At 35.0% G+C, this 25,272-nt stretch overlaps 1 protein-coding gene across 35 annotated transcripts in view; it reads right to left on the reverse strand.

Annotated features, from left to right (window-relative positions):
• The window catches only part of LOC126689032 (phylloplanin-like), a 136,321-nt gene that overhangs the window by 27,007 nt on the left and 84,042 nt on the right, over positions 1-25,272 (reverse strand). For 11 of the 35 annotated variants that reach the window (XM_050384026.1, XM_050384028.1, XM_050384031.1 and 8 more), the window contains one exon: positions 16,923-17,230. The exons of 2 other annotated variants lie outside the window; for them this stretch is intronic. In XM_050384026.1, coding sequence (XP_050239983.1) covers positions 17,101-17,230 — 130 coding nt within the window. In that variant the 3' untranslated portion in view covers positions 16,923-17,100. Of the gene's footprint in view, positions 1-9,070; positions 9,379-9,654; positions 9,847-16,922; positions 17,394-17,506; positions 17,716-25,272 lie in introns of those variants that run through there. 22 more of the 35 variants (XM_050384019.1, XM_050384012.1, XM_050384021.1 and 19 more) reach the window with 12 other exon arrangements.

Here is a 25,272-nt window from a genome sequence, read left to right on the forward strand (position 1 = left end):
GCAACAATACCCCACAAAAAGATTGTCAACAAGATTCAGTGTAAACAATATTTCAATATATAAACACAAACTGAAGATAGTGCAGACCCAACCAAAACTTCCAACAATACACAGAAGCACAACTAATACGTGTATCAAACTTGGTGAAAGTGCACCAAGACAAAGATAGACGGCACAACTGACAAAACTGTCATTGAGACAGGTTAACTTGACCATGATATGCAATAAGATACAGCATTTGAACATTTAGAGCAGATAACATAAATCACTCCATCAGAGGCATGAACATGGGGAAAATATTTCAATCATGAAGAAACCAAACATCCACACTGAAGCACGTGGATGAGAGACATACATTATGTTATCATAACCACTCAGTGACCAAAACCAAACACCAACAACAATACTCAAGCAAATGTAATGAGTAAGTCAAATAGACGCCAAACCCATTTCAGAAAAGATTCTCAGAAACACTAATAGGCAAAAATCAGAACAATGAAAAACACATTATGACTGCTCAGCATGAAAATAGGTGAGAACAATATCACACAAGACACTCCATACCCATTTCACATAGAGATAAGTATAACGAATACAATACCAGACCAAACAGTAACAGAAATATGCAGGAAAAAGAAAATGAGATTGAGAAAGCAAAACCCATACCTTTTCTTGATGATTTGGATAAGAAACGAAGCACCAAAGGGGTTTGAAAAAATGGATTCACGAAGTGTTTGGGAGGAAGAACAGTTTAAAGAGAAGATGAACAGTTACAAAAGTTCGAGGGAAAACTGAAAGAGGTTTAAAAACTGCTCCTGTTTCTGCAAAACACGCGATTTTCGCGACTGGATTAAGTCGCCACACAGTCGCCAGCTCAAGCCGCCAGAGCACTCAAGAACAAAATTTTGAAAAATTTTTCTAAGTGTTTTTCGCGACTGGAAGGTCTACCCGCGAGTGAGTCGCGAGCTGAGCCGCGAAAATCTCTGAGTGAACCTCGCGACTGGACCTTCCACTCGCGAACAAGTCGCCAAAAATGACCCGCGAAGATGCGACTGAGGCTCGCGACTTGACATACCCGCGACTGAGCCGCCAAAACAGGGCAAAACTGTATTTTTGAAATTTTCAGATTTTTCAAACAAAATACTTTCCAAAAAAAACACCTAAAACACTCAAAAATCTTTTTGTGCTTGAATTAACAAAGATTGAGCATGTGAAAACACATTTTATCAAGTACAATCACACAAATGAGTATGGCATTTATTGAACATAAACTTGTGTGTTGTGTGTGGATATCAACAATGAGATAGTCCATTGTCTAATGTGAAGCTTCAATGATCAATTCAACCAAGGCATACACAATTAGCACTAGATCATGTGACCCATCTCAATTATAGAAATATGTATATATGACCTCCCACACAACTTGATAACATAACTTGGAGCTTTTCATTTGACTCCACTTTAAATCATAACATTTGATCTTTTTGATCTTTTGAGGCAATCATCTCGCATTGTGAGAGGGATGCATAACATTTCTCTTTGAAAAACAGGCCTTTGGCCTTTTTGAATGAACAATCACTTTTACTATAAGGTCACTTACCCTTTTTCCTAGTCAAATACTAGAATGTGCGACAGGCTTTTGCAGCTCAATATCTCTTTTCATTTGGAGATTTACATTTGGTGAGCTCTTTTTAGCAACACAAAAATAAAAAGTGGGAAGATATATAGACACAAGTCTATGCATGTCTCAAGATCAACATAACCATTCACTAATCATTCATGACAAGTTTGAAGATCTATTTACAACAATCACATAGATTTCAAGATTTTTCCCACAGTGATATGAGTGCATGAAAACAAGCAATGCTCGAAAATGCACACAGCCATTAGCACAAAGGTACAAGGCAAAACAAGTTTTGAGACACAACTCAACAAAGTCAATCAAGCTTTTTGATTTTCTAATTTTTATGTGATTTTTGGATTTTTGACACAAGAAACAAAAAAAAGAATGATAAAACAAAATAAAGAAATATTCACAAGAGAATAATCAAACAACCAAAATCAAAAACAACAAGCATACCAAACAAACATAGTCACAAAGCATAGGAAGTATTAATGCATGGACATGTTGTAATGCTTATGCATGAGTACCCCTTTTCACCCACACGTCACTTGCGTTTGGGGTGATTTCCTTAAAGGATTGGGTACGGGAGTTAGGGCTTTCAAACTTTCGTGAGAAGTTTTCCAAGCAGTTGGTGAATGCACCAATCATCTTCATCACGTTCATCATTCCGGGATCTCCATTTTGCTCTCTAGATTGATCACCTGCCCAAGTTCTCCTATCAATTCTGGGTCCTCCTGACCTTTGAGGAGTTGCATTGTTCTTTACTCTCAGCTTTTGGCAATTTGGTCGAGTATGCCCTTGAAGTCCGCAATAGTGGCACACATAAGTTCCTCTAGGACCCCTTTGTGGTCGTGGACGTGACTTGGCACGGGATTCAGACCTGCCCACAGACTGATTACGATGATTCAGCATCCGTTGGTCCACCACATTCTTCTTCTCCTCCACCTCGAGCTTCACACCAGTAAGGTCAGCTACAACTGGATCTTTGGCCTTTACAAACTTCACTTCTTTAGTGACATTTCCAGTTGAACTACTTCCTCCGGTATATCCCAGTCCGGATTTGTCTGAAAAGCTCTTTTGAGAAGATATAACATCATCTAGCTTCTTGGTGGTGACCCTCTCTATTTTAGCATTTGCTTGCGCCACCTCGTTCTCAAGAAATCTCACTTTAGTGTAAGCTTCGGACAGCTCACCATTCAGTGTTTCAATCTCGCATTTGGCCTCCCTATACCGGATTAGGAGACTTTTGTAGTCCTCCTCAGCCTTCTTCATTTTTCTCACAGCAGCCTTGGCTACCCTTGTGTATTCACCCGACTTCTCCAAGAGTGAGTTGTAATTTTCTTGAAGAGTTGCTGTGCTTTCTTCTTCTTCAGCTTCTGATTCTTCAACAATTCCTAGTGAGTCATCATCACTATGTTCTCCAAGGTCTTGAACAAGCAAATTCAACTCATCCGAAGACTCAACATGAGCAATAGTCATGAAAGCTGAATAGTTCCCTTCTCCATCACAGCTCTCTTCAGATTCTGAGTCAGACGAATCTGAGTCACTCAAGGTCGTGGCATACACCTTGCCTTTCGATTTCAAATAATTCGGACATTCCTTCTTAAAGTGTCCATGCCCGTTGCATTCAAAACAAGTGACACCTTGTGTGGATTGGGATTCTTTTCCATCTTTCTTTTTGAAATCCCTCTTCTCCCTTCCAGAATTTTGGAATTTTCTCTTATCATCAAATTTTCCATTATTTTTGAATTTCAAAAACTTTCTGAAATTTTTAACAAGATAGGCTACATCTTTGTCAACCACATCTTCTCCCGATGAGCCTTGATCTTCCACCTTCTCATTAATGGTCTTTAGAGCAAGGGATTTACTCTTCCGTTGATTTGGCAGCGACATCTCATAAGTCTGCAGAGAACCAACCAGCTCCTGTACCTTGATGTCGTCAAGATCCTTGCTCTCTTCAATGGCTGTCACTTTAGCACGAAAACTTTCCGGCAATGATCGAAGGATCTTCCTTACAATCTTTGAGTCCTCCGTTTTCTCCCCCAAGTTAAACTTACTGACAACCACCTCATTTAGCTTCCCATAGAAAGAGTCAAAAGACTCATCCTCACTCATTTTAAGCTCCTCAAACCGAGTGGTCAGCATTTGTAACTTGGTGTCTTTCACTTTCTTCGTGCCTTCATAAGTGGTTTCCAGAATCTCCCATGCTTCTTTGGCAATGGTGATATGAGAAATCCTGTGAAATTCATCTGGAGACACACCACAGAAAATAGCATTGAGTGCTTTACTGTTAGCATTAGATGCAGCAAGTGCTGCCTTATCCCATGTGGATTTGGCTGCCTCAGGTTTGGTCCAATCAATCTCAACAGCATCCCACACGGATTCATCAATAGAGCATAGAAAAGCTCTCATACGAACCTTCCAAAAAGCATAATTACTACCATCAAAATATGGAGGTGCATTAAGGGATTGAGACCTATCCATCTCAAAAAAGGGAGTCAAGGATCACACAATGGTAATGAAACCAAACAGCAGTGTACCCACTCTGATACCAATTGAAAGTTCAAAAACGTGTACAAAAACACTTTTGAACGTTTAGACCCCCAAAAATTAACTTAACCAACACAAGCAATATGTCAAACAACTAGTGTGCGGAAACTTAACATATGCAATAATAAGAAATTGGTTAAACAACTATCTAAGCCATAACAAAATTAAACCACAGCAGATAATGTAAAGGCAGAGATAGAGAGGAAGGAAGATGCAAACACAAAGATAACACCCGATGTGTTATCGAAGAGGAAACCGAAGACCTCGGCGAAAAACCTCTCCGCCGCCCTCCAAGCGGTAATCAATCCACTAGAAAATACAGTTGGGATACAAGGACAGCAATAGACCCTCCAAGCCTAATCTACCCAGTGCACCTAAGCCCTCCAAGCTTCTTGCTCCAACGAGGTTGCGCCTAACCTTTTTCTTTTCTAGCTTCCCGGATTCCGCTACTACACCGTAGCATCAACCAATGAAGATTGGCTCCTTCCTAACTGCTTCCCAGAACTCCAAACGACTGTCTCACAGAGATGATAATGGTGAGAACCAGGTTTGGTATAATGCCTCTCAAGGTTTTGACAATGGAGAGGAAGAGAGTGAGGGATTTTGATGAGACTCTAAGGTAGGGATTGTGTGTGAAACAATCTTGTTTTTCTTTAGGGTTTCTCTCTCAAAATTCTCTCTGGAAGCTCTCTTTCAATCGTGGGTTAAAGGGGTATTTATACTGGAGAGGAGAGGAATGTGAAACGTCAGGTTTTTCCAAAACAGGGGTGGCTCGCGGCTTGACCTCGCGGCTTGACTAAGTCGCGAGATCCAGTCGCGAGTTAACCGTATGGCCAATTGTCCTGTTTTGTCCTGTAGTGCTCCAGCTAGCATGACTGTTCATCTTCCAGCATGCTTGGCACGTGTGCAGCTTCTGGCGGCTTGCAGCCGCGAGTCCACCCGCGAGTCCCAGCCGCGACACTCTGTTTTCTTGCACACTCTTGAGCAAACTTCACTCTATCTCACTCACTACCCTTACAACAAACCCACCTAAATACAGGGTTACTAAATGCTGAATTACAAGCAAATTTGGCACGGAATAAAGCCAATTAGATGGTTGAATAAATTCAACCTTACAGAATGTTTATTCAAAAAGCCAAAGACTAGTTCTTTAAAGTGAAATATCATATATCACTCTCACAATGAGAGGTAATTGTCTCAAAGGATCAAAAAGATCAAATGTTATGATTAAAAGTGGAGTCAAATGTAAAGCTCCAAGATATGTTATCAAGTTTTATGGGAAGTCATATATACATATTTCTATAATTGAGATGGATGACATGATCTAGTGCTAATTGTGTATGCCTTGGTTGAATTGATCATTGAACCTTCACATTAGACTAAGGACTATCTCATTGTTGATATCCACACACAACACACAAGTTTATATTCAATAAATACCATAATCATTTGTGTGATTGTACTTGATGAAATGTGTTTTTACATGCTCAATCTTTGTTAATTCAAGCACAAAAAGATTTTTGAGTGTTTTAGGTGTTTTTGAAAAGTATTTTGTTTAAAAAATCTGAAAATTTCAAAAATCCTTTTTTGCCCTGTTTTGGCGACTTAGTCGCGGGTAAGTCAAGTCGCGAGCCTCAGTCGCGTCTTCGCGGGTCATTTTTGGCGACTTGTTCGCGAGTGGAAGGTCCAGTCGTGAGGGTTACTCAGAGATTTTGGCGGCTTAGCACGCAACTCTCTCGTGGGTAGACCTTCTAGTCGCAAAAAACACTTAGAAATTTTTTTTCAAACTTTTATCTTTGAGTGTTTTGGCGGCTTGAACTGGCGACTTTTTGGCGACTCTCTTCAGTCGCGAAAAACGCGTGTTTGGCAAAAATAAGGGCAGTTTTTAAATCTTTTTCAGTTTTTCCCTCGAACTTTTGTGACTATTCATCTTCTCTCTCAACTGTCTCCTTCCCAAACACTCCGTGTACCCATTTTCAAACTCCATTGTTGCTCCATTTTTTCTTAAAATCATCTAGAAAAGGTATGGGTCTCGTTTTCCTCATCTCATTTTCCCTGCTTAATGAATGTTTTTCTTCCCATTTGGATAGATTCTGTACTCGAAGCATTCCACTCTTTGTTTGATGGGTTTGGCTAGTTGTGTTTGTTGTTGATTTCATCCGTTTTCATGTTGATTGGTTACAATGTGTTTAATCTTTGGTCTGTTATTTGCCTATTGTTGATTCTCAAACTCTTTTGTTAGATGGGTTTGGTATTTTTGTGACTTGCTCATTTCACTTGTTTGTGTGTTGTAGTTGGCTTACGGCATTGGTTTACTGTGTTTTTATGATAACATAACGTGTGGATGATGGCATCTTGAAAGTATTCCTTTAAAACAACTTCTTTTTCTGAATGTTGTGTCTCACAGCCATGTGCTCTAGTTTGGGTGCTCTGATCCTTCATTTTGAAATTTTATGTGGTCTGTTTTATGCTATCCGTTCTTAATGTTCGAATGCTGTCTTTGTATGCATATCATGGTCATGGTAGACTGTCTAATTGACAGTTATTTTGGAATTTGTGTCTCTCTATACTTTATTATTCTTTCACCATTTTGCTGCACCTGTCGTATTGTGCACTTTAGTATTGTTGGTGGTTTGTTTGGGTCTGAACTGTCTTAAGTTAGCATTTGTGTATTAATTTCTCTGGTTTTCACTCTTATTTGCATCGAATCATGTTGATATTTATCTTGTCTGGTACTATTTTTGGTTCTTTGCTGTGGGCCTATTCTCTTGCAGATGTCTCGTCGATCCTCTAAGGGTAAAGACATTGTTGCTGACGATCCAGCAACCCCTGTTGCTAAAAGGACTCGACTCTCATCACAGTCATCTCAAGACTCCAATGAGGAGAGGTTTAGAACCCCGCTTACCTCACACATCTACTCAAACATCTTTGACAAGTCAACTCCTATAGTGGAACGGGTGGTGGAGTTTAACACCTTAGGGACGACTTTTTATCCCTCGAATCTTTGAGACACGAGATTGGGCAAACTTGTTTGGGAACTTTGTAGATCCAATGGATGAATTGGTTAAAGAATGCTTCTCCAATGCAAGTGATCTTGGAGCTGAACTTATTTTCTGGGTCAAAGGAAAAGAGTTTGGAATTTCCCCAAACTCCATCGCAGATGTTCTCAGCATCACTAGACCTCAGAATGTGGATCTAACTCCGTACGATGATCGAACTCCAGAGATTCAAGACATTCTACAAATCCTAGGATCCGATCATAAAGTATCCAATACAGGAACATCCATCAGCACTGTAAAGTTTGCACCAGAGCTGACCACACTGAAGTTGATCATGTTCACTAATCTCTACTCACTGTCCAACACTACATTCATAAATCTTGGGAGAGCTCTATTCCTTTGTGATCTTATTACAGGAGCCCCCATTGATATATGTGCTCACATCTTTTACACCATTAGGAAGACCGCGGTTCGAACTGCAGCTCGAGGAATTATTCCATTTTGCAGTCTCATCATGAAGCTCATTCTTCGTGAAGGCATTGTTCCTCCCACAGATGGAAAAATGTTGACCCGTCAGCGTTCTATTTCCATGTACACTCTTCAAGCTAGCAGAAGTCACTCCTCTAAAATACCAAAGAGTGCACACATCTCTCCGGTTACTCCATCTGCCCCTGAGTCAGAGACACCTGCACATACCACACCTACTTCGCATGCTATTCCTGAAGTTCCACAAGCTAGCATTCCGTATGCACAGACTGATCCTCAAACTGATAGAGTGGGTAGTTTACTTGAAAATATTCAGAAACGCATTGATGAGATGGTGACATTTCTCTACTCCACAAACAACCATGTTCAAATGCGTCTCGAGACTATAGAGAATCAGCTAGACGCTATTCAACAAAAGTTGGACGACAGCCTTTAGCTATTCGTGCCAAAAAGGGGGAGAGCATTCAGTAAGGGGGAGAAAGCTCAAAGGGAAGTGTGCATAGTGATAGGGGGAGTACACACATACACTTGTTTTAAGTCTTAACCTTTAAACGAGCCAAGTTCAGGTAACGAGTACAAGCCCGCGGAGCGGGTTCGGGTATAAAGAAACCCAGCCCGAACCCAACTTGTTGGCATTACCATTTCCGGTGCAGTCGACTAATAAAATTGTGCGTGCCGCCCTGGAGATACAACAACTCAGCCACCTTGCTGATTATCCTTACAAGCCTACACTGCTTGTAGAATAGCTTTTCTTTTACCCAAAAATATAGTATATCGAAGGATATCTTATTTTCATGAGATTCAAATTTTGATTCAGCAAAAATGTAGGTAGTTTTCTTTTTTACATGAAAATGGTGCCCATAAGAAAATTGATTTTCTCATCTAAAATCGGACATGTTGGCTGCATATTCATATTGGTTGAAGAAACATACAAAAAAGATCAAGTTTAATTGGGTTTTAAATTTACTTTATTGTTGTTATAATTATCTTTAAAATGGAGAGTAAATAGTAATTATATTGAATCATAATATATCAATGCCAACGGTAACATAAAAAGTGTACAAACTCAACCAATTAAAGATGATGGTTTAAAGCAATGAATTAAGATTGAATAATAGAAAACCGTTAGCCACTAACGTTTACTAGGCAGCCAACTCTTAACAAATGGTTCAAAATAATAATAAATATAAAATATTATGATTTTCACAAAAATATTCCAACACTTAACCCCGTAGTTTACCAAATATTCTAAACGCTATAATTCTTTCCAGTTAAAATAAGTTTTGAAATTAAACTTTTACTACCTTCATACAATAATACCAAAACGAACACCATCAAAAAGGCTTTTTTCCAATTAACATAGCCTTGATTATCATATACATGTCAAACGAAATCCACAACATAGTCCATATTCATTTGAAGGACATTAAAGGCTTTATTAATTATATATGGCGACAGGAGTACTCCTTAATTAGGAAAGGAGTTTACAGATTGGATGACAATCTTCATAACATTATTAAAGAGTTGGAAAGGAAAATACTATATCATTGGTTCAATTGACCTTATTCATGTAAATACTCTTCTATTCCTCAAGTTGAAGAACTGTAACGGAACCCAACTGGCCCAAAGGTGAGAACAATCCGGAGCCCTAAAACACTGCTTCTAATGAACTGTATGCGCGATTCCAAGACTCCTACAGGAGGAAGCGTGGAGTTGCAGGTGGAGAGGGGTGTTGTAACCACTAGATTGCAAAGATTCAAGGGTACTGTTGGAAAGAGAGAAAGTCGTGTAGAATCCAAGGAAAATGAAAATACTCCATTGGCATTGGTTGTTGTACTAGCAACCACATTTCCAGCTCCACACCGCAGTTGTACTTGAGCATCTAGAAGTAAACATAACAAAACAATGGTGAGATTGAAGTACCTTATTAGCTGAGACTAATGTGTGTAGTCATGGTGCATTGGACTAACTGTAACAAATTCAGAGCAAACTTACTTGGGAAAGGTGGGGTGGCAGTAACATTCGCACCTAAACTGCAAGGAACAAAAGACGGCTGGACCTCAACCACAACACTAGTGCCTTTAGCTATTGGAAGTGCCAATGCAGCAACCATTACGGTAACAAAGAGAACTAATTTCAAGGCCATTTCTCAATCACAGTGTATTGCTCTATCGATAGTCGAAACTAGCTTGCAGTAGAAATGCCGGCCATTCAACCATTTTATAGGATAAGTGTTGCCAAGTTGTAGCCGATTTTTCTGACATAAATCATGAAGCTAGAGCTCTCTGTGCAAGTCAAGAGAGATAATAACTCTCTTGTTGTATGACATGAAGTTCACCTTCACCATGGATTCGAACTTTGTGGGGTTACACCTACTAGCAGGCAGCTTGATATAGTTTGAGGCTTAGTGCAATAAATTTAAGCGGAATTTCTTTCTTCCTTTCATATTTAAATTGGTAGCATGTTCATCAGTTCATGTTCATCTTATGCACAAATTAATTACAAATTACACACATATATATATATATATATTATCACAACCTTCATAATAATAGTGAGTCACTTGAAATTCTATATTAACTAATATAACAAATATATTTATATATTGAGCCATTTAATGCAATTAAAGACAAAATGTTATGTGGAAGTTTGTTAATATTATTTTATTATCTTTAATTATATATAATAAGTGAATAAAAATATATTTTTTTATGAATTTTTTGTTGACATGTGAGAATTTCATTAAATTCTTGTGCTATATTTTTTATGATGAGTAAAAATTTATCAAAAAATCCTATTTGAGATTCAAATAACAAATTTATCTCTATTTCATAAGTTTTTATATTAAAATTGATATTTTCTTGTAAACATTTATAATTAAAAATAGTTTCAAATAAAAACAAACTATCTAGAATATAAAATATTTGATTGCGAGAGACGTAACCTTGGGATCCACCCCATTGAACGGGTTGAAGAAGTACGTTAATATCTCAATAAAATCAACTAATTATATTTGCCCTCATACATCGAGGGCTTTATATTGTATTACCCACTAATTTATTTAAATGTAAAAATAAGAAAATAATAACAACAAAGTAGTATATACATCGATATAAAACATGTTGACAACAATTTAGGATCAAAGATTTGAATCTAATCTAGAGACCAAGTGATGCCATGGCCTTACCAGCCCCTAAGATTTTTTTTTTTTTTTTTTTTTTTTTGAATGGGGTTTATAGTAAAAGTATGTAGCCTATACTTTGGAGACTTGTAAGTAACTTCCTCTCAAAAGTTTAATTGGTCCCAAGAGGCCCAAAAAATATAAATAGCCAACTTGCCCATATGTAGTGTTTCTATATTGAAGGTAACAACTCATCTAGGACCACCAATGCCTCAAGGACCTCAACACTACCATAAATATGGGTTAGAGAAAAGCTCTGACTTCCGTTCCTATAAGCATGCCCTCTCTTTGTGGAATTAATTTTATGAAAAGGAAGATTTCAAATTAATCATTATCAAAAAAAAAAAAAAAATACAAAAGGCTTAAATTTTTGAGTTTGAAAATATGCCAATTTTTTGTATTCTTTTTTTTTTTTAGTTAATTTACTGGTTTCAACTATTAGAATAAGAATTTGGAAAAATTATGAAAGTGAAGGCTAATTATGTTTGTATGTTTTGGTGCTGATGCAGTGAAAAGAACGAGAAATAGATTATTATATAAAAATTATCTCTTTCTCTTTTTGTAGTTTTGGTGAGTAAAACATAATGTTGTGAGTTTTGATAGAGTCAAAATGAAAATACTATTCTTGAATCAATTTTTTTAGTTTTTGGATTTTATCAAATTTATATCGGACATTTCCAACAGTTGCTATTTATGTTATCATATCATAATGAGATGAATGAAAAGAAAATTTATAGAAAATGTGATGCAACAATTAGATCAATAATAAAATATTAGAAACAATTAAAAAAAAACTACCAAAACAATTAAAATGTTAAAGAAATGGAGTTTATGACATATAAATGGGACAAAAAAGAGTAATGAAAAGTGGGAAAAGTTTAGTTCCAAACTTGATTGGAGATACCTTTTTCAACTTATTATGTGACAATTTATAAGACTATATATGTGTATTACTTAAACAAGCCACATAATATATTAAAAGAGCATGTGACAAAAACTACACATGAATGGTCTCTTTAACCGTCATGTAATAAGTTAGAGCAAAATAGCTCCAAATTAATATGTTTGGAGCCAAACATTTTCCATGAAAAATTTATATGAAAAATAAGATGGAAGAGAAAGAACTGTTGGAAGAATATTGCTTGGGTCCAAAAGAAGAGGGGGAGAATAAGAGTGAAAATGAGAAGAGGAAGAGTTGTACAAAATGTAATTGGAAGAATATAAGAAGTCATGAATGAAAGAATTGAAGAAAGCCTTGAGGGAATGGATTTGAAAAATCAAATATAAGTTCAAATTTATAAGAATTGAATTACACAAAGTTTATAAGTTCAAATTTTACCAAGTTTTTTCAATTTCGTAAAATTTTATATAGTAATTTGAAAAATAATTATCAGTGGACAACAAGATGATAATCTAGTTATAGAAAATTTGAATATAACATTTTATATAATCCTATTTTGCTTATAAAAATCATATTTGTGATAGCTATGATCGAAAGAAATATACTCAATCAAAATATATCCAAAAGCAAGGTAGGGCTACGGGGGCAATTTTAGTTATTAGTTATTACAGTTTGCAAGTCTTCCCTACTTATATAATGTTATTAGATATTTTTCTTTTTCTTTGGTGAATATTCTTTATGCCTTCCTTTTTGATATAACAAATACACTATTCTCATTTATGTGTCTATGAATGTTTAAAATTTATAAAAGGAATACAATGGTAGGAAAAAAATTGCAAGAAGCAAAGTTTTAATAAAAGAGGAAAAAATATAAGAGCATTAGTGTTACCTTTTCAAAGGTGATAAGAAATAACGATAATAAGATCTCAAATTATTTGTGTAATAATTATCATGGTTTGTGTCTATTGATATGTAATTTTTTTTTTGGGGGTGTAATATAGCACCTTAAGAACAGTGCTTTTGTAAGACACTATAGATAATGTATTTATATGGACACTCACAATAGTATTTTAACATGTGCTATTGAGGTTTTGAAGTTGGGCAAATTTGTTTACGGTTTCTAGGGATGTGCTATACTAATAGTACATTGGCCTATTTTGGTTTTTTTTTTTTTTTTTTTAGTTATTTATTTTGGGCTTAGTGGTAAAAACCCCAAGAGTTCAACTCTTATTAAGTTTTCAAGCCACTAGGTTTAGGTATTAGTCTTCTATCTATATAAGGCTAATGATTTTTATTTAAGAGTAGAAGATTGAATTATCTAAATTTTCAGAAGCTACAAAGTTTAATGAGCTCTAGCTCAACTAAAAATCTCCTCCCCTTATAAGTTCTGGGTGGGGAGAGAGAGAGAGAGGGTGGGGGGTGGTTTAGTTGATGTTGTGCATTGTTATCTTGTATTAGAATATGTCTACCATTCCTATAGATTCATTTTTGAATGTGAATGCAGCTTTGTGATTCCAGGTAGCTTGTCTCTCCCTTAATTGAAATCAAATACCAAAAGATGCAGTCTTTGTATTGTAATTGCAGTAGATCAAGCTTGCACTATATATGATCACGTACATGGTCTCAAGTTTTATGTCGGTTTCTTGCTATTTCTATATGTTGCAACTTGCAAAAGAGATGGTTTTAACTACAAGAACTTATATAACTGGAAAAAAAAAAAAAAACTTTTAATAACTCAGTAAACCAATTTTATCATAACTCTTTTAGAGCGCCTAAGTGCCAAACCTATAGATGCTTACCCTGAAGCTTTTCTCCATAGTCACCGATCCAAATCCATAATCCCCATATGCCCAACAGATATCACCCCAGATGATGAAGATGAAGTAGAGACCCCTGCAAACCACAGACACCCACATCACAAAAAATCAACCACAAATGACTAGTCAGAAAGGTACACCCACAAAAAAAAGAGACCTTTCAAACTATAGAATGAAAAATAAAAATATGGAGAATAATATATAAAGGACTACTAGTGCCGTTGGAACATATTAGTGCCTTTTTCCTCTCCTGAGAATGAATACAGAATTTTTGGAAGACACAATCGTAGAAATCCTCCATCTCTAACTAAACCCTTGATATATTTTAGGCCTGTATCTAAGTATCCCATAATTTCTTCAAATTTGGAACTGATCCTGACCATCTTCAATTTCATGTCACCTTGAAATCCTATAAATTGTAAGTATGAATTATACAATTATACTATTGTTTGATTGCTAGAGAAACAATAGAAAATTTTCTTTTGTTTCTCTGACCAGGAAATGGGTTTAATTCTTTTTTGTGCCCGTTGTCAGTTTTGTACTTATCTCCTTTAAAAATCCAATCATCGACACCATTGTGGTTATTGGATTTTATTGTGTTTTCTCCACTTTGGAATTGAACTTGCTTCAACCAATTTTTGGCTTGTTTGAGTATTTATAATTTAAAAGTAGTTAATCAATACTATTTGGCTCTAGTAACTTATGACCATGGTTGCTGTATAGAAAGGGTCTTTTGCTCAATTTGTCATTAAAAGTTTAAGTCTACCACTATACCCTTCAACCTATTTGCCAAAATCTTAATTATGCATTTGTACACTATGTTGTAGCAAAATATATGCCTAACATCTGCCATGTAGGATGGACTAGATACTAATCAAAAAACTTGAATTAAGAAACTTGGCATGTCAAATTTTATAGTCCTCACCACAAATTTTATCTAAAGTGCACCGTGAGTTAATTGCCCTCCTCTCTTGCATTTTATCTTATGTAGAAAACAGGTGTGGAGGTCCTTCTTAAGCCATCTGGCCGAGGAAAAAAATGAAAAAAGAAAAAAAAAAAAAAAAGGGCTATAGCCGCGTTTAAAAACTCTGCTAAAAATATATCCTATAGCCACATTTAAAAAATGCGGCTATAGTTGTCACCTATAGCCACATTTTAAAGGCGGCTATAGCTTTCACCAATAGCCATGTTTCAAACGTGGCTATTGGATCGGAAAAGGCGGCTATAGCTTTCACCAATAGCCATGTTTCAAACGTGGCCATTGGTCCGATCCAATAGCCACGTTTTAAACACAGCCATTGGTCCTAGCCTATAGCCGCGTTTGAAAAAGTGCGGCCATAGACCCCTCAGGCATACAGCTATAGGGTTTTGGCCACTTTTGAAAACGTGGTTTAAAAAAACGTGGCTATAGGCCAAATCGTCCTATAGCCACCTTTTTATGAGCTATAGCCGCGTTTTAAAACGTGGCTATAGAAATTTTTTTTGTAGTGATGTTATACACAAATTAATTACAAATTATATATATATATATATATACACATTATCACAACCTTCATAATAATAGTGAGTCACTTCAAATTCTAAATTAACTAATATAACAAATATATTTATATATTGAGTCATTTAATGTAATTAAAGACAAAATGTTATGTGGAAGTTTGTTAATATTATTTCACTATCTTTAATTATATATAATAAGTGATTAAAAAATATATATTTTTATGAATTTTTTGTTGACATGTGAGAATTTCATTAAAATGTTGTGCTATATTTTTTATGTTGTGAGTAAAAATTTATCAAAAAATCCTATTTGAGATTCAATTAACAAATTTATCTTTATTTCATAAGTTTTTATATTAAAATTGATATTTACTAGTAAACATTTATAATGAAAAATATTTTCAAATAAAAATGAACTATCTAGAATATGAAATATTTGATTACAAGTGCCGTAACCTCGGGATCCACCCCATTGAACGGGTAGAAGAAGTGCGTTAATATCTGAATAAAATCGACTAATTATATTTGCCCCTGTATATCGAGGGCTTAACATTGTATTACCCACTAATTTATTAAAATGTAAAAATAAGAAAATAATAACAATAAAGTAGTATATACATCGAAAAAAAACATGTTGACAAAAATTTAGGATCAAAGATTTGAATCTAATCTAGAGACCAAGTGATGCCATGGCCTTCCCAGCCCAAAGAATTTTTTTTTATTATTTATTGGGGTTTATAGTAAAAATATGTAGTCTATACTTTGGAGACTTGTAAGTAACTCCCTCTCAAAAGTTAAATAGGTCCAAAGAGGCCCAAAAAATATAAATAGCCAACTTGCCCAGATGTAGTGTTTCTATATTGATGGTATCGACTCATCTAGGACCACCAGTACCTCAACGCTACCATCAATATGGGCTGGACAAAAGCTTTGACTTCTATTCCTCTAAGCCTGCTCTCTCTTTGCGAAATTAATTTTTTGAAACGAATGATTTTGAATTAATCGTTATTAATGATTTTTTTTTCTTGAATACAAAACGCTTAAATTTTTGAGTTGGAATATATGCCATTTTTTTATATGCTTTATTTATTCTTTTTTTTAGTTAATTAACCAATTTCAACTATTACAACAACTCAGCCACCTTGCTGATTATCCTTACAAGCCCACACCGCTTGTAGAATAGGAATCTCTCAATAGTACTTTTCTTTTACCCAAAAATATAGTATATCGAAGGATATCTTATTTTCATGAGATTCGAATTTTGATTTTGCAAAAATGTTGATAGTTTTCTTTTTTACGTGAAAATGGTGCCTATAAGAAAATTGATTTTCTCATCTAAAATTGGACATGTTGGCTGCATATTCATATTGGCAGAAGAAACATACAATAAAGATCAAGTTTATTTGGGTTTTAAATTTACTTGATTGTTGTTATAATTATCTTTAAAATGGACAGTAAATAGTAATTATATTGAATCATAATATATCAATGTCAACGGTAACATAAAAAATGTACAAACTCAACCAATTAAAGATGATGGTTTAAAGCAATGAATTAAGATTGAATAATAGAAAAACGTTAGCCACTAACGTTTACTAGGCAGCCAACTCTTAACACATAGTTAAAAATAATAATAAATATAAAATATTATGATTTTTATAAAAATATTCCAACACTTAACCCCGTAGTTCACCAAATATTCTAAACGCTATAATTCTTTCCGGTTAAAATAAGTTTTAAAATTAAACTTTTACTTCCTTCGTACAATAATACCAAAACGAACACCATCAAAAAGGTTTTTTGCCAATTAACATAGCCTTGATTATCATATACAAGTCAAACAAAATCCACAACTAAGTCTATATTCATTTGAAGGACATTAAAGGCTTTATTAATTATATATAGCAACAGGAGTACTCCTTAATTAGGAAAGGAGTTTACGGATTGGATGACAATCTTCATAACATTATTAAAGAGTTGGAAAGGAAAATACTATATCATTGGTTCAATTGACCTTATTCATGTAAATACTCTTCTATTCCTCAAGTTGAGGAACTGTAACGGAACCCAACTGGCCCAAACGTGAGAACAATACGGAGCCCCAAAACACTGCTTCTAATGAACTGTATGCGCGATTCCAAGACTCCCACAAGAGGAAGCGTGGAGTTGCAGGTGGAGAGGGGTGTTGTAACCACTAGATTGCAAAGATTCAAGAGTACTGTTGGTGAGAGAAAAAGTTGTGTAGAATCCAAGGAAAATGAAAATACTCCACTGGCATTGGTTGTTGTACTAGCAACCACATTTCTAGCTCCACACCGCAGTTGTACTTGAGCATCTAGAAGTAAACATAACAAAACAATGGTGAGATTGAAGTACCTTATTAGCTGAGACTAATGTGTGTAGTCATGGTGCATTGGACTAACTGTAACAAATTCAGAGCAAACTTACTTGGGAAAGGTGGGGTGGCAGTAACATTCGCACCTAAACTGCACGGCACAAAAGACGGCTGGACCTCAACCACAACATTAGTGCCTTTAGCTATTGGAAGTGCCAATGCAGCAACCATTACGGTAACAAAGAGAACTAATTTCAAGGCCATTTCTCAATCACAGTGTATTGCTCTATCGATAGTCGAAACTGGCTTGCAGTAGAAATGCCAGCCATTCAACCATTTTATAGGATAAGTGTGGCCAAGTTGCAGCCGATTTTTCTGACATAAATCACGAAGCTAGAGCTCTCTGTGCAAGTCAAGAGAGATAATAACTCTCATGTTGTATGACATGAAGTTCACCTTCACCATGGATTCGAACTTTGTGGGGTTACACCTACTAGCAGGCAGCTTGATATAGTTTGAGGCTTAGTGCAATAAATTTAAGCAGAATTTCTTTCTTTCTTTCATATTTAAATTGGTAGCATGTTCATCAGTTCATGTTCATGTTATGCACAAATTAATTACAAATTACACATACATACATATATATATATATATATATATATATTACCACAACCTTCATAATAATAGTGAGTCACTTGAAATTCTATATTAACTAACATAACAAATATATTTATATATTGAGCCATTTAATGCAATTAAAGACAAAATGTTATGTGGAAGTTGTTCATATTATTTTATTATCTTTAATTATATATAATAAGTGAAAAAAAATATATATTTTTTATGAATTTTTTGTTGACGTGTGAGAATTTCATTAAAATCTTATGTTATATTTTTTATGTTGAGTAAAAATTTATCAGAAAATCCTATTTGAGATTTAAATAACAAATTTATCTCTATTTCATAAGTTTTTATATTAAAATTGATATTTTCTTGTAAACATTTATAATTAAAAATAGTTTCAAATAAAAAGGAACTATCTAGAATATAAAATATTTGACTGCAACAGCCATAACCTTGGGATCCACCCCATTGAACGGGTTGAAGAAGTACGTTAATATCTCAATAAAATCAACTAATTATATTTGCGCTCGTATATCGAGGGCTTTACATTGTATTACCCACTAATTTATTTAAATGTAAAAATAAGAAAATAATAACAACAAAGTAGTATATACATCGATATAAAGCATGTTGACAACAATTTAGGATCAAAGATTTCAATCTAATCTAGAGTCCAAGTGATGCCATGGCCTTCCCAACCCCTAAGATTTTTTTTTTTTTTTTTTTTTGAATGGGGTTTATAGTAAAAGTATGTATCCTATACTTTGGAGACTTGTAAGTAACTTCCTCTCAAAAGTTAAATTGGTCCAAAGAGACCCGAAAAATATAAATAGCCAACTTGCCCATATGTAGTGTTTCTATATTGAAGGTATCAACTCATCTAGGACCACCAATGCCTCAAGTACCTCAACACTACCATAAATATGGGTTAGACAAAAGCTCTGACTTCCGTTCCTATAACCATGCCCTCTCTTTGTGGAATTAATTTTATGAAAAGGAAGATTTCAAATTAAACATTATCAAAAAAAAAAAAAAAAAAAATCTTGAATACAAAAGGCTTAAATTTTTGAGTCTGAAAATATGCCATTTTTTTTTTTAGTTAATTTACCAATTTCAACTATTAGAATAAGAATTTGGAAAAATTAAGAAAGTGAAGGCTAATTATGTATGTATGTTTTGGTGTTGATGCAGTGAAAAGAAGGAGGAATAGATTATAATATAAAAATGATCTCTTTCTCTTTTTGTAGTTTTGGTGAGTAAAACATAATGTTGCAAGTTTTGATAGAGTCAAAATGAAAATGCTATTCTTGAATCAATTTTTTTGGTTTTTGGATTTTATCAAATTTATATCGGACATTTCCAACAGTTGCTATTTATGATATCATATCATAATGAGATGAATGAAAAGAAAATTTATAGAAAATGTGATGGAACAATTAGATCAATAATAAAATATTAGAAACAATGAAAAAAAAACTACCAAAACAGTTAACATGTTAAAGAAATGGAGTTTATGACATATGAATGGGACAAAAAAGAGTAATGAAAAATGGGAAAAGTTTAGTTCCAAACTTGATTGGAGTTACCTTTTTCAACTTATTATGTGACAATTTATAAGACTATCTATGTGTATTACTTAAACAAGCCACGTAATATATTAAAAGAGCATATGACAAAAACTACACATGAATGGTCTCTTTAACCGTCATATAATAAGTTAGAGCAAAATAGCTCCAAATTAATATGTTTGGAGCCAAACATTTTCCATGAAAAATTAATATGAAAAATAAGATGGAATAGAAAGAACTGTTGGAAGAATATTGCTTGGATCCAAAAGAAGAGGGGGAGAATAAGAGTGAAAATGAGGAGAGGAAGAGTTGTACAAAATGTAATTGGAAGAATATAACAAGTCATGAATGAAAGAATTGAAGAAGGCCTTGAGGGAATGGATTTGAAAAATCAAATATAACAAAAAAAAAAAAGCTGCCAGTTGATTAGAGGAGATTCCTTCAGAACGGTTCGTTTGAAAAAATTTAGTGATCCTTTTTTCTTTCTTTTTTTAATCTTCGACTCCCTGAAAAAATTCTCGTTTTTTTCTGCCCTTAATTGCCTTTGTGGGGCAATATTGGAGCTCTAACTCTATTTGAGGCTCATTGCTAGATGTACCCAGATCAAATTAATTGGTTTCTTACGTGGTCATTGATAACTCCACCACTTCCAAAAGTCGTAAAACTTGTTTTTTCAACTCTTTTATGTGATCTCATGCTCTAGCCACATGAAGTTGCTTCTTGTTGCGGACATTCGTTGTGGAATATGCATGCAGACAGTCACAGATTTGCATTGGCTAAGTGATAGGCCACAAACTGAATGACCCCTTGTGGTAGAAATTAATTAATTCATTAGCCAAGTTATTAATTAATCAATTTATCATGCAAAAATGTGGTAGCACAAACAAATCACCAATAAACTAATTATGCAGCAGAAAATAAATAAAACGGTGATTTGTTTACAAATGGGGAAAACCTAACGGTAAAAACCCCACCGGGTGATTTTCAGGTTACCACTTCTGAAACTCTACTATTATCACAACAAGCGGTTACAAGTAAAGGAATCCCAAGTACCTTACCAACCTACAGTTGAACCCTTACCCCAATATCCAATTGGACTTGTTCTGTAATGACAGTTCCCCTTTCAGATGCACGACTCCCAAGTACGTGACTAACCAATCTGGTGCGCGGATCCCAGTACGCAACTTACTCCTTTGCACGAATCCCAGTACATGACTAACTCCACAGCAACCCTTTGATTGTTGTAGTTGATTTCCAGCAGCTTCACATGGAAACACCAATAAGATCTTCAATGTTGGTGCAAGAGATTTTGCTTGGTTACAAAACCCAAAGGCATACAAGAAACGCAGCAAGAACTCTTTCTTCTGCAGGTGGAGGTTAGGGTTTGAAAAAGAAAACCTTATGAAGCTCTCTAGGTTTTTTTTTTTTTTTTCTTTTTCCCACCTCCTTTAAATAGGGGCTTAATGGGCTCTCCTATTCCAAATAGGTTTATACAAACCTTGAGTTTTCCTAGTCCAATAAGTATTATACAAACCCATAAACAAATAGCCTTTCAGAGTAAAAACATTGCTGGCTATTATCTGAAAACCCGTAAGCCCGATCGATCGAGGTATCTGTCAAACTTTAATGAATCTCGACAGATTGAGATTCTATCGAGCAGGTATCGAGACCTGCAAATTTGCACTTTTCTTGAGTAGTCCTTGAGTAGTCTTTATGTCTTCAATTTAACCACTTGTAATGATTATCTTGAACCTACTTAGATTTACCAAAATACAAGAAAAGTGCGTTTTGTCAAAGGATATGCCAATTGCATAAAAATATGTCCCCAACAATCTCCCCCTTTGGCAATCCGTGACAAAACCACAAGAGTACATTGAATGTCCTAGAATACATTCTACTCAAGATTACAGAATAAATAAGCCTAGTGGAAAAGATCTAAACCTTGGAAGTTGCTGCAAGAAGAAGGTTTGGAATCTTGACTTGGCTTTAACTTGTCTTTCCTGAAAGGCACTAAACAGAACACTTCAAGGTACCATGTGGAAAATAATGACAAGTTAAATAAATAAGGAACATGTGTATAATGAGAGAAAAGAAACAACACATGTGAGATAAAGAGTGAAACACATACATCATCATCAAATATAGAATCAACACATGATGTACGTAAATGGTTAGAAAACCAAAAGATACACAACACAAAAAATATATCAATATCAATGTGTATCAAACTAACTCTCCCCCTAAGTTAGTTACATCAAAAACATTCTTCCCTTTAACATGAAGTTCTCCCCCTAAATTTATTACTCCCCCTGAGGAAAGACATTCAGTTCTCAAATTTCTCCCCCTTTTTGACACGATTGTCAAAGGGCATAAAAAGCCAAAGGACATGACGGAGACAAACAGAAAACTGACAGAGAGGGAACGAGGAGAACAAGGAACCATAGACCTACAAGAAAAAAAAAAAAAAAAGATGCTATGGACACAAAGGGAAAAAAAATGCAAAACAAAGAAAAATAAAATGCATGCAAGGGAATCTCAATCGATCAAGAGGTGGCGAGACAGATGTCGAGCATAATAGATGTCGACAGATGCAACTGTCGAGGATCTGTCGAGGGACAAATCAACAAAAGGCTAAAAGGATCTCGATCGATCCACTAGGTATCGAGAAGCTATCGAGGAGACAAGAGCTTTCTCGATCGATCCACCAGGTGTCAAGATGCTGTTGAGATTGTGATAAGAAAAAGCTTAGAAGCTCGACAGATAGCTAGGTATCGAGGAGCTGTCGAGCCAGCTTTTTCAAAAACAGTTTTTCGAGAAGTGAAAAACACAGACATGAATGCAATCCAACATGCAACTCAACCAATGATCCAATCAACATATTAAGCTCTCAAAATCATCTCTCAATAAAAATTTTAAGCACATGGATCCTCAAAAAGAAACACACACCCACACACTAAACAAGTCTAACCAATTTTATATTTCAAAAACAAGTCAAGACAGTTTAGTGAGCATACATTAACACATGTAAAACCTCGTGATGGCCAAATCACATTGTATTTGCACATGTATCAAGAATAACAAAGAATATTGCGTGTTGTGTGTGAAAAATATTGCAAGATTGCATAAGTGTATGCGTGTTATGACGATTTGAGAGATGAGAAAATCTTTAACTCACACATAATCATAACTGCTTGATGGGGACTATCACCTTTGAGGTACATCCTATAACTCCCACATCTCCTAGAATACATGCCTGCAATCATTTTTAAAGAATTTTTGATCTTTTTACTGTTGATTTTTTCTTTGTATATTTTTCTTTTAAACATATCATGCATGAGCGTATTAGAGAGAGAAAAGAAATACCCAATGATATTTGACTTTCCAATTTTGGTATGCCTAAGCACACAAATGTCATTGACACTGCACTTTTGCTATGCCGAAGCATACAGGTGTCATATTATGATTGACGGGTAACAGTGGTGAGATGGTTATTAATGCCTTTCTTTTAGGATTTTCTAGTCCTTCCCGTCAAAAAGAGTGATATGAGTGTTAAGTATAAGAGACAACTTAATCGTACTCATCACAAACACGAGTCACAAAACTCACTTGCTTAATTGTGCATAGAGATACTCATCTAAGCTACAAATGATACAAAGTTTAGAAGACTTTGTTTCAATGGCCATCCAAGGTACACAAGTATCAATGTACATAAAACACACAATGTTTTTGTATTTTCAAATTTAAAAAAAAAAAAAAAAAAAAAAAAAAAAAAAAAAAAAAAAAAAAAAAAACACAAGCAAAAATAACTGAAAAATAACCAAACAAAAACATGTTAAACAACCTGAAAGCGTGAAAGAAATATGCATATGCATGAAGACATGATAGAAGAGTGCAGATGCATGAAAGCATGATTCCAAAAGCAGATAAGAAATCAAGCAAAGAGAGTCCTACTGTAGATAGAAAGAATTAAAGTAGAGGACAAACAGAAAAGACAACTAAGTCTTAAGATTCTTTATCACCCACACAGCACGAGTCTTTGGCCGTGAAGATGAAAAGGCACATGTCCTAGTATGACTACTATAGGACATAGAGGAATTAGAATTCCCCTGAAATTGAGTTAAAGAGTTCAAAGCTTTTAATATCTCACCAAGAATAGGTACAGAGCCTTTAGACAAAGGATGAGACCTATTTAACACTCGCTTATGAGGAAACAATTTGAAACAATTAGGACGAGTGTGACCTGAAGCACCACAATGGTGACAAACATGAGTAGTTTTAGACTTACTCGATTTCCTAGAAGGAGGTCTAACCTTGGAGGATGACAGAGACCTTAACTTAGGACAATTTGGCCTAATATGACCAACAATATGACAATGATGACAAGTGGGGAAAAATTCAGAATTTTTATTCTTCTTAGGAGGAGTTTTAGACATAGGTTTAGAAACTTCCACGTTAACATTAGAATTTTTATCTTTGTCTATCCTAGCAATATTAGCCCTCAACTCTTCATTATTCCTTTTAAATGGAGGAATATAAAAATCCTTTTCTTTTGAGTTAGGCTCAACAAGAAGTTTGGCACTAGTTAATTTTTCAACTTCAATTTTCGATTCAACTAGTTGCTCTTCCAAACTTTTAATTTTGTCCACCTGAGATGAAATTTGATTTTTAAAATTCTCATTCAAATTTTTGGATTTATCCAATTTTGCAATCAAATCATCTTTTTCAAGCTTGACCTTTTTAAATTTAGCTTTTAATTTTGCAGAAAATTCAAGCGATTTCATGAAAAATTATAAAGCTTGCAATAGGCATCTTGAATATCATCATCATCATTCAACATAAGATCATGCAAATCAAAACAATCAAGAGTTTCCATGACAATAAGGGTCAATGGATCACACAGTAAAGATTAACCCTAATCAAAGTGTGCCCACTCTGATACAACTTGATAGGCCACAAACTGAATGACCCCTTGTAATAGAAATTAATTAATTAATTAGCCAAGTTATTAATTAATCAATTTATCATGCAAAAACGTGGTAGTACAAACAAATCACCAATAAACTAATTATGCAGTGGAAAATAAATAACTCGGTGATTTGTTTACGAATGGGGAAAACCTAACGGCAAAAACCCCACCGGGTGATTTTCAGGTCACCACTTCCGAAACTCCACTATTATCACAACAAGCAGTTACAAGTAAAGGAATCCCAAGTACCTTACCAACCTACAGTTGAACCCTTACCCCAATACCCAATTGGACTTGTTCTGTAATGACAGTTCTCCTTTCAGAAGCATGACTCCCAAGTACGTGACTAACCAATCTGATGCGCGGATCCCAGTACGCGACTTACTCCTTTGCACGAATCCTAGTACGTGACTAACTCCACAGCAACCCTTTGATTGTTGTAGTTGATATGCAGTAGTTTCAAATGGAAACACCAATAAGATCTTCAATGTTGGTGCAAGAGGTTTTGCTTGGTTACAGAACCCAAAGGCGTACAAGAAACACAGCAAGAACTCTTTCTTCTGTAGGAGGAGGTTAGGGTTTTAAAAAGAAAACCTTATGAAGCTCTCTAGGTTTTTGTTTTTCTTTTTCCCACCTCCTTTAAATTGGGGCTTAATGGGCTCTCCTATTCCAAATAGGTTTATACAAACCTTGGGTTTTCCTAGTCCAATAAGGATTATAC

Source organism: Quercus robur, chromosome 6, assembly GCF_932294415.1.
Source record: "Quercus robur chromosome 6, dhQueRobu3.1, whole genome shotgun sequence".
Lineage (NCBI taxonomy): Eukaryota > Viridiplantae > Streptophyta > Magnoliopsida > Fagales > Fagaceae > Quercus > Quercus robur.